General features: G+C 37.0%; 1 protein-coding gene across 1 annotated transcript in view; it reads left to right on the top strand.

The window, feature by feature from the left end:
* Positions 1-9,897, top strand: part of ORC5 (origin recognition complex subunit 5) — a 92,497-nt gene extending 82,600 nt beyond the window's left edge. Inside the window, exon 14 of the mRNA XM_032276353.1 lies at positions 9,344-9,897. Coding sequence (XP_032132244.1) covers positions 9,344-9,389 — 46 coding nt within the window. The 3' untranslated portion in view covers positions 9,390-9,897. The remainder of the gene's footprint in view (positions 1-9,343) is intronic.
* Positions 9,898-11,432: the final 1,535 nt, after the last annotated feature.

Consider the following 11,432-nt stretch of genomic DNA (forward strand, 5'->3'; position numbering starts at 1 on the left):
ATGTCATTAGTCACTTAAACAAGAAAAAATCATTTATTTAAGTGCCAAGAATGAATAAGCTATAATACAGAATGAACCTTCTCAAATTTACAAATGACGTAAAATTGGGAGAAATAGCTAATGTGTTAGACGACAAAAATCAAGATTCTGGAAGACCTTAATAGACTGGAATAAATGGTCCAATAGTAGCAAGGTAAGATTTAACGGACAGTTGGCTACGGAAAACTCTCTTCTATTTAAATAAGATGGACAGCTGGCTTAAGTCCTAAATTTTTTAGCTGACTACAAGGCTTTAAAAATCCTGACTTAGGTAACACTGATAGAAATACAGTGTCTAGGTCAGGGGACATAATCATTCTACTGTGTGTTGTCACAGGCCAATCAAATCTGGTATGCTGTGCTGTGTTTAGAGTTTTCAGAGACAGATGGATAAATGCCGAAGGGGCACAAGGAGAGTGGTAGAATGAGGAATTATGTCACATCCCTGACTGAAGGACAGAGTGTGAGAGAAAAGCCTTAGGAAGGACATGTGACCTGTCTTAAGTATTTCAGGGGCTGTCGTGCACAAAATGGATGAAACTAATTCTGAGTAATTCTAAAGTGTTAGAAGTTCTGGGGAAGAAAGTATGTTTGTCAAAATGAAAGCTGTCTAAAAGTATGAGTTTCCTTACCAAGAGGTGTACTTAGTGTTGTGGAAAATGTTCAAACTGTTTATATGAATAAATGACTTCATCATACGGTTACATCTGGATGATGATCTGTCAGGACTGTAATGGAAAAGGAGATGCGTGTGCAGACTGGCAGGTTGAACCGGGCAATTCATAGACAGTGTGTTCCTAACCTTTTTGAATATGAAGATACCATTTTAGCATCTTTTAAAAATTAGTTGTGGAAGTATTTACATATATTTCAAAATTAACAATATATAGGCATGAGACGTTACTTTGTTCAGCCTAAAAACAGTGCTTGATATCAGTATAGATTTTCAGATCTCCTCTGATGATTAATTTTACAGCTTCTTGAGGTTTTGAAGTCCATAGGTTGTCAGGCTTCTCCCTGAAGTCTCTTCTGAATTAAAAGTGTTCTGAAAAATAAATAAATGATAAATGAATGAATGAATGGCCAGGTACAGTGGCTCACATGTGTATTCCCAGTAGTTTAGGAGGCTGAGGTAGGAAGATCGCTTGAAGCCAGAAGTTCAAGACCAGCCTGGGTAATGTAGTGAGACCCCCATCTCTACAATGTAGTGATAATACGATGCAGGTATTTTGCTACATTTTTGTGGCATATAGGCTCTAAAACATGAATTCAAGGGTTTTAGTGTTTCATTTTAATAAAACCAGGCAAACTTTTACACAGAGAAAATTAAATGAAAACTTATTTTTTAGTGTGTTAAGTATGATCATAAAGCAATTACTTCCTTTAAATTCTATATCTAAGAGCCTCTATCCAAGGCATAACTTTGGAGTGAAGCCTATTTATTTCAGAGATTTTATTATTACTCTGAATGTCTTAGGTTGTGCAAAACAGAAGTTTGTGGGTTCCTAATATAGTGAATATACATTGACTCACAATTTGGTGTTACTTAGTACAGAGCATCACAATGGTGGATGTCAAACACATCCAGAGACATGCACTTTCATTTACCACTCAGCAGAAAGCAAGAGCTTTAGACCTGGAATATTGCCATAGAACTTGGGCACTCTGTAACTTTCTTTTGTTTCCTTTACTGTTCCCTACTTCCTGTGGGCAGTGTCCAAAGAATAAGCACCCACTTCTCCCCACACCTGCCTTCTTCTGCTCTCTCATCCCTGTGTTCTGTACTTCTTTTCTGCTGACTACCTTTCATTCTCTCCCTCCCTCCCATGTTCCTAACTCTTCTCCTAATTGTCTTCCTCATTGCCTTAGCTAAAACCTTATTCTTCTTTGGGACACTATTTCCCCTGGAGTTATCTCTAATTGTAACTATGTATTTGCTCCAACCTCAGGGTTGGAGGTCATTTCAGTGTCATCCTTTCTTCCTGTTGCCACTTCCAGACTGTTACTGTCCCCCAACTTCTTATAAAAATGTGAACTTCTTTGAGACTCACGCAACCTGGCTCTATATTTCCCTATTCTCCTTAAGACTGATTTTTGTCTACCCAGCCATTCTACCTCATGTATTGAAATAATAGGAGACTTGCTATCCAGACTTCTTTGCAACCTAAATTATTATTATTTTTATTTTTTGAGATGGAGTCTTGCTCTGTCGCCCAGGCTGGAGTACAGTGGTGCGATCTCAGCTCACTGCAGCTCCACCTCCTGGGTTCAAGTGATTCTCCTGCCTCAGCCTCCCAAGCAGCTGGGATCACAGGTACATACCACCACGCCCAGCTAATTTTTATTAGAGAAAGGGTTTCACTATTTTGGCCAGGTTGGCCTTGAACTCCTAACCTCAGGTTGATCCACCTGCCTCAGTCTCCTGAACTGGTGGGATTACAGGCATGAGCCACTGTGCCCAGCCTCCACCTAAATTCTTGACTCTATTTAAGCTACAGATTCTGACGTCTGCGTTTATTCTGTTCAGTCTTCACTCTGTTTCACAGAACAAGGTTGAAACCATCAGTTGAAAATTCAGCTACCTGTGTTGGTGTCCATCTTCTCTTTCTTTCCTTTTTCAGTAGAATGGGGTTTCTCTTCCTAAGGTGGATTCTTCTACCTATGCTCTGAATTCCATCTCCTCCACTTTCCGAGAACCTTTGTTAGTCTCAGGCTATTTGTCCTCTCAGTGGCACCTGACACTGTTGGCTACTCTGTCTTTCTTAAAACTCTCTTCTCTTAGATACGATTCTCGTTTTCCTCTTTATTCTTTGGTTGTTTTTACTAACCAAGTTTGGTTTGTTAGTAAAAACAACCAAAGAATAATCTCCACCATCTGACCTTTAAATATAGCTGTTTCTTGAGGCTTGGCCCTAGGCTCTTTTGTCATATTAGATTTTTTTCCCTAGGCAACTTTAGCTACACATGTGACTTCAACAACCATCTGTGTGTTAATAATGCCCCTATTTTTAAAGACCAGACCTATTTATAATTTCTTGACCTTTATTGCTGTTTCCAGCTACAGTAATATATTTCCAAAACAGAACTTAGGAATTCTAACCTCTGCTTCCACCCACCATGAAAGAGTGAAATATCTGGCTTTCCTCCAGTGTTTTTTATTTAAGTGATAAGCACTGCAGTCTGCTGTGTTGCCTAGGCCTGAAATTTGAGAGTTCTTCTTGACATCTCTCTCTTCCCCACTCCCAGTATTCAACCATTAATACTATTGAGCTTACAAAGCCCCTTTTATTTTTCTCAATTTCATTCACTTGTTATCATGATAGTTTACCACTCTAGATCAAGCCACAATCATGTCTTCTCTAGCAGTCTCCTCTTTCCTCAGTTATCTGTACTTTAACCACTGTGGCTTTTTTCGGTTTTTTATATTCACCATTCTGCTTCCCATCTTTACATACACAGCATTTTCCAGCTTCTCTTCTCCTTCACCTAGCTAACTACTATGGAACCTTTAGATTTCAATTTAAATGTCTGCTCCTTAAAAATGCCTTCTTACAATACCACAACCACCATCATCACCCACCCCACACCACACACACACACACACAAACACACACACACACACACAATTTGGAAGTTCCCCTTTGTTCATTATACTTACCAAGTTTTACTTAATTAATTAATTGAATAATTAGAGTTCATCTTTCTTTCTAGAATATAAGTTCATGAAGCTCAAAGCACACTATGTTTGTGTCTATCACTGTCTTATCCTCAAACCTAGCACAGTGCTTTAAACTTAGTATGTGCTAAATAAATAAATATTGCATGTTTTCCTACAGTGATTAGCAGTAAAACTTCACATGAAAGGGAACTATATGAATTTGTTTTGGGGGACAGCCAGAAGGGAGCTCAGGAGAGTCTCATTCCAAATCAAGTCTTGATGGGAGAGGAAGTCCCAAGGATAGTTACCAAAGAAAAGGTTGGCCCCATTCCAGACACCTGGCAGAGAACAAATGATAAGATAATAAGGATCACAGGATACAACCTAAGTGTCTAAAACAGCAATCAATCAATATTATATATTATACAATTATTGAAAATCACACTTTTGAAGGATAATATGGGAAAATAACTCATGATGTGAACTTAAGTGGATATAACAGTTCATATAAAGTTGGATATAAAAGAAAACTAAGAAACCCTAAGGGAAGGGAGTAATGGTCAGCAATCAATTTCCACCAAGAAATCAGGCAGAGTTCCCTGATTTAATGATAAAGCAGTCATTTGTAGTTTTATCCAGAACAATTTCAGTGATATAATGCAGTAGAAATCAGATTATAGTGAGGTTAAATAGTGTTTATGAGAAAGTAGATGTAGCAAAGAGACATAATGTTTTTTATTCATTTATTTGACATTTATTGTGTTGCCCATTATAAACAAAATACTGTGGTGGGCTTTGGGGAAATATAGCAACAAGTATAACATAGCTATACTCTATTCTTATAAGCCTGTATTCTAGGGGTATGTGTGTGTGTGTGTGTGTGTGTGTGTGTGCACGCGCGTGAGCTATAAAGGAAAGAGAGGTGTTTTCTTTGGAGAGACAGTCTCACTCTGTCGCCAAGGCTGGAGTGCACAATCTCGCCTCACTGAAACCTCCGCCTCCTAGGTTCAAGCAATTCTCCTGCCTCAGCCTCCTAAGAAGCTGGGATTGCAGGCATGTACCACTATGCCTGGTTAATTCTTGTAATTTTAGTAGAGATGGGGTTTTGCCATGTTGGCCAGACTTGTCTCGAATCCCTGACCTCAGGTATTCCACCTGCTTCAGCCTCCCACAGTACTAGGATTACAGGCGTCAGCCACTGTGTCTGGCTAAGAGAGAGAGGATTATAACTGCTAAAGGGGTTGTAGGGTTGAGAGAGGGTTATTATTTATTTTTTAAAGATTGGAGCATATTTAAATGCTGATAGGAAAGAACAGATAAGAGTTCATTAAAGGGAGAAAGGTTAATTTAAAACATACAATTACTGAAATGTTATATAAGAATGGGATTTAGAATTTGAGTTGGAAGAGCCCTGAATGAGAGAGCAGAATCCTCTTGCATTATAACAAGAGAAAAAGATGGATTCAGATGGAGCTGAATTTGGAGGTTTGGTAGTAATAAGTTGGGGAAGTTCTGAACTGATAACTTATATTTTCTCTGTGAAGGAGACAAAATTGAGACCAAGGGCAGAAGTAGTAGCAGTTTAGAGAAATCGAACATATGAAATAGCTGCCATGGGAATGGAAGAAACTGTTGAAAGGAAAGCAGTTTGTTGGGAGTGTTGAGGTTCTTGACCTTGAATTTACAGTGGCACCAATCTGTGAGACTTGTGGTCTTCTCCAACACCAATCTCTGTACTAGAGACTGGGACAGCAAAGAATTATAATTGAAATCACATCGTACTGGGATTTTGCCAGGTGAGCTCAGTGGATGCTAGCAAGTAACTACTTGACCTGATGAATCATGGAGTCTAAGCTAGGAAGGGCAGGAAGGAAGTAAAGCAAGTTGGGGGCTCATAGTTCAGTGCCTAGTACATAAATATTCAGTAAACGTTTGTAGATCAGGAAACAATGAAGGTATTTGTGAACTGACTATCCCAATATGTCATATAGCAAAAAAGGAAGAAATTGGGGATCATAAAGTAGAATGTCTGAATTTATGTAGAAGTAAAGCATTTCTGAGCGTGATTATGAGAGTGGAAAAGGCTATTGGACATAAGAAAGAGAAATATATAGTGAAGTCACTAGGCTGACACAGGTCTTGGAATGGAAAGAAGACTAAACTGTATGCTAAATTATTCAGTGACTAAGGGATGGTTGCATAGAGGATAGGGGATGTTGAGCAGAATGGTCTTAATCTCAGAGTAGCAGAGCTTTTTGCACAGGACGCCATCCCCACCTGACTGAACTATCTGGGGTAAACATTCACTGGAAGGAGCTGAAGAAAAGACTGTGGGGAACCCAGTTTCAGTTAAGCCCAGAAGGGGAATACAACCATTCCTTGAAAAGATAGAGGATATAGAGACGACAGCAGAAAGGTTTGGGCAGAGAAGCTATAGGAAGCTGATTCTAGAATGGGAACATAGAATATGGAGGTAGAGTATGGGAAAAGGCAGATAACAGATGACTGAGAAGCTTATTAAATATTGTTCTTGGATTGTTCTTAATGTGAATGGTAGTTACACATTTTCAGTTGTTTTCTTCCACAGTCATTGGGAAGACTATAAGATAAATCGAGGTTACAACTTAAAGTTGTAAGGTTGCAAGTGGTCAGAAAAAAAACAAACAAAAAAACGCAAACTCAAACTGCCCACAAAAGTAAAAGGAAACAAAATAGCATCCTAAAAGAAAAAAATATTTTAATGTAGGGAAAAAGAATCAACAAAATGAAATAAAAGGATAAAGGCAAAATTAAATCCTTAAATATATACCATATAATTAGCTTGCATTAAAGTATTCTAAATTCTGATTTAAGAATTACCCCTAAGAAAATTGCCACCAACACTATTTGTGTTTACTGCATTTCTTTCCAGCTGGTTACTTTAGAAAATAATTCATTTATCTTCTGTGGGAGAATCTCCCATAGTATATTGAAAGTTACCCCAAAGTTTAAAATTATACTTGCATGACTGTAACATGCATCTGTGGCCATGGGAAACCAGAGAACGTACATGCAAATTACACAATTCTCTTTGTAAGTAATACCTTTTTTTAAAGAGGATTGTTTGTCTTCAAGTACTTTAAAGCACAAAGTTATCTTTGGGATGTGTGGCATAATTTTTTATGTTGCCCCTGTGGTTATTCTGACAAATTCTGTCATGTCTTAAAAGAATATATGTGAGATCAATTGGCAAGTTGCCTATTTACATTGGGGTGGAGGAATGGTAGAAATAGTAATGCATCTTGGGAAGTAAATGTTTCTTAAAGGAATGATCTTATATTCAATTCCTGATTAACTTTTTAAATCTAAAACTTTTAATGTATGATTCAGTTTGCGTGAATACTTACCACTGACAAAGCACAGAAATGGAATATAGTGAAAGTTTTATGAACATTTAAGTTGCTTAGTGTATTTAAATCACTCCATTCATTCTATTAAGTGTATTCTGTTACAGTTTGTTTATTGTACGAACTATGCTATAGTAACACAAATAGATTTCTCAAAAAATGGAGAAGTCCTACAAACGTCGCAGTATTTTCATTTGTTTGTGCCCTCTTCTAGTACTAGTCCATTAGACAAGCATTTCTCTGCAGCTGTCACACCTTATTTGTAATTCTTTCTTCTCCCTTTCTCCCTTAATATTGCTAGTATATCTTTATATTGATCATTTTGTATGGATGTATAATATTTCATCAAATATATTGTAATTTATGGATTTTCCTAGTATTGGAATTTAAGTTGTTTTAATCTTACCTGCTTCAAAAATCTTTTTTTCACCAAGGCCAGAAAAAAAAAAAATAGTAACACAACATTAAGTCCATTTTACCATATCAGTTTAGGTTTATAACTTAATACCCAAAGTCATTGTGGAGAAATGTGCCTGGAGAGATGTACAAACGGCACTTGCCTTTTGTGTCAATTGTTAAAAGTAAACTACTATATCTGTTTCCTTTGTATGGTCCTCTAAATAAGATCTTTTCAATCAGTATCACGATTTTTTTTAAATCATGTGTTAGCCAGGTGCAGTGGCTCACACCTGTAATCCCAGGACTTTGGGAGGCCGAGGTGGGCAGATCGCCTTAGGTTAGGAGTTTGAGACCAGCCTGGCCAACATGGTGAAGTACGTCTCTTATTAAAAATACAAAAATTAGCCAGGAAGGTGGCACACACCTGTAGTTCCAGCTACTTGGGAGGCAGAGGCAGGAGAATCACTTGAACCCGGGAGGCAGAGTTTGCAGTGACCTGAGATTGAACCATTGCACTGCAGCCTGGGTGACAGAGTGAGACTCTGTCTAAAAAAAAAAAGTGTCAGAAGTATTTTGATGCTCATAAATTTGGGTGTTTCTAGAGTTGAATGAAAGAAAAACATATAAAATAGCTTTATGATTTAATAACCATACTTTTTATGCCTTTATGCATAAAGTTTTTTTTTTTTAACTATTTTCAGTTGTTTTTATCAGGATTGTTTTGGCAGTATTTTTATACCATTTGGAAAGGCTTAGTATTCTTCAGAGAGGCACTATTATAATGAAACAAGGTATTCTTCAGTCCACATTAGGTAGCACAATAGCCATAGCATCTCTTTTCAGCTATTTCTAAATGTGTTTTCATAAGCAGTATCTACAGTTCCCTATTCCACATTTTTAAAAATATTTGATATGTCAGTCATTTGCTTAGAAACTTTTTTAGAAAGTATATTGCAAAATGATAGACAAAAACATTGATGATGGTTTAATAAATAAGAGCATGCAATTAGTGAATCTTTAAAAGGCTGTTCTCACTTGGATGATTATTTTTGCAGAATTGAATACTTAAGGCTTTAATTTTATACTTATTGCTAGATCATTATATCCAATTATTTTGACCATTTATTCAAATAATAAACTTCCAAGTCTGAATATTTATAGTGAAGAATGAGTTTAGTGAAAGGAAGTTTATTATTCAAATAATAAACTTCCAAGTCTGAATATTTATAGTGAAGAATGAGTTTAGTGAAAGGAAAATAATTATATGTCTCTGTCTCTGCTATTTTATTCTGCCTGCCATCAGAGTACAAAAATATACATTCACATCGTCTGTTTGTTGTATCGTATTCTTGGATCATACAGATTTAGTTACAATACACACACAGGTCAGCCAGCGTTAAAAGACTGAAAAGAATGAAAACTACAAATGAGGACAGATGAGCTATGCATTATGTAATGATAAAACAGGTGTTTCGGAAGATAAACAATGTTCAGAAGCAAAGAAGATTTAAATACTTTTGAATCTCTAATTACTTTATTCTAGTTGTTAGACAAAAAGCAAAGAGCTTTCAAATGAAGTCTAAACTTTCTATAGTCAATTGAAGTACAGAATGTTGAATAGCTGTAGCTTCATTTACTTTTTTATTAGAAAAGCAAACTTTGTGCATGGTAAAAAAGAATTTTAATTCTGTTCCTAATAACATTTAAAAAAATTAATGTCAGTCCTATCGGGATGCATTTGATAGCACCATAGGATTTTTAGCATTAGTCATGAATTATTTTGCATGTGCTTTCCAGAATCATAAAAAGCTGAGCAATCTAGGGGTGAGAATGCTAACATATTATCTGTTTTTGTTTATAGGACGGTGAACTTTGACATAATAAAATACTTGTACGATTTCTTGTGAAAACAGACTTCAAAGCCATATGGACACTATGACAATGACTAAGCCAAGCTGTGTTCATCCAGTGACTTAGCTGGCCAAGGAGAGGAGTTCTTTGGCTCTATTGGATTTGTCCAAACAGGTGCGGACCCAGCATGGAATCTGGTGACAATATTCTGATTGGTCTGGGTGGATGTGAGCAGAAGACTATTTACCAGGGACCCTGGAGTATTTGGAAGCAACGTGTTAATTATAAACAGCAGGGTTTGAGCACAATCTGTTCTACTCTTAATGATGTTATCTTAACACTGAAATTGCCTGAAACCCATTTACTTAGGACTACATTTTGCTCTGTGAACTATCCCCTGCGCTTTGAACGTGCCAGCAGCCCTTGTTTATATGCCCATTCTTTTCACTTCCTCTCCACAGGAGCCTCTACAGTCGCTTGCCAAAGCAGATTTTCCTAAGGCCACTGTTTTAAAAGATCGTAGTTGCAAAATACAATAAATATAAGTTCTTTTGAAAGTCCAAACTTGTATGTGTTTATCTTTTCACTTACTTTTCTCAAAAGGCAAAGGTAGTTTGATCAGAAACATATCAACTTTCCATCTTTCAGCCTTCTTGATAACTATGGTATGCTTGTATAAGGTTTATCTCGTCGCTTTCTTAAAATTAGCTACCCAAACCGGTTCTTTTAGTAGTAGTAGTAGTAGTATCATGGTTTTCTTTTCTTTCTCATTTTTAAAATCATTGGCCTTTAAGAGTTTCACAATAAATTTTTTTCCTGTTATATCACTTGTGAACTTTGGTTCTGATTTTCTTGTCCATATTTTTTTGTCCGTATTTGTGAAGAAGTTTTCTTTCAGCATTTGAAAACTTGAAAAATATTTTGAGCAGAATTAAAGTGCTTATAGAATCTAGTTTAAATTTCAGTGGCATTTTATTTCTTCGTTCCTTTTTTTTTGAAGAAAAACTCTCACAAAAGGTACTTTTAATGTAACTATCTGATTCAAAGAAAGCAAGTGGTTATCTACTATTTAGAGGTAATGAGTTAGGGAGAAAAGGGTTGGAATTCCTTTTGCCTCCCTATGTAAATAAGACAGACTTTTTTGCCCGAAGGTGGACATCTACAGCAAGAGATAGAGCATCCTCACTCTAAGTCTCTTTTTCCACAGAAAATGAAGTTTGTGTTTCACAAGATGTTCAACGATGCCAGGACCAGGGAAAAGCCATGTGTAGTCTGGATTCTGGCTTAGTTTCCTGCATGTAGAAATCTGTATGTCATCAAGGTGTAGAAAACAATTTGGGTAGCTGATTGGAGGAAGAGCAAAGCCACCTAGAATAGCTTTCAGCCCCTCACATTTTGTTTTGTGGATGCATGTCTGCTGTGCAGCCTGTCACAGATAGGCAGAACCAGTCTGTATTTTGAGGAAAGGACTCTGGGATATCAGAGGACAGGAGAAATTATCAAATAGGAAACTGAGGAGAAGGATGGAAAGGAGGTGAAGTTTCCTATAGGTGACTGTCCATGCATCCTCACTGCTGGTCACCTGTTTCCTGCCCAGTGCATTTCCTCTCCTGTACTGCCCCACCTTATTACCAGCCCCAAATGTGGCTTCCCTGCATAACACCTGTAACCAGATTTTCACTGCCCCTGACTGGGTCATCAGAGCTTCCTTGTTTTGTAATTTACTTTATAATGGTTTGCTAAATGACCGACTAGCTAATTTGATTAATTTATTTAAATGAAGACTAACAAAGCTTAATATGGATGTTAGCATCTTAACAAGGGTCATCTGCAAGTGGAATTCTCTAATTGGAAGATCTGAATCTCCAATTACAGGAGGGAATTCAATAATGGAAATTATGCTGGCCGGCAGGCCAGAAATTTCTGTTGGGAGGAGGCATTTAAATTATGCTCAGCATCTACTCTACCTAGGTCTGAAAGTGATTTAGGTGGTAGCAGACGAAAGTTACTCAGCTGTAGGTTTTTAGACTTATTTATACATAGATGGTCCTCCATTTTACAAATGTCTTCTTTCAATTATCATGAGCTAGATATACATA

Source organism: Sapajus apella, unplaced genomic scaffold (assembly GCF_009761245.1).
Source record: "Sapajus apella isolate SASKATOON/1434 unplaced genomic scaffold, GSC_monkey_1.0 scaffold7, whole genome shotgun sequence".
NCBI lineage: Eukaryota > Metazoa > Chordata > Mammalia > Primates > Cebidae > Sapajus > Sapajus apella.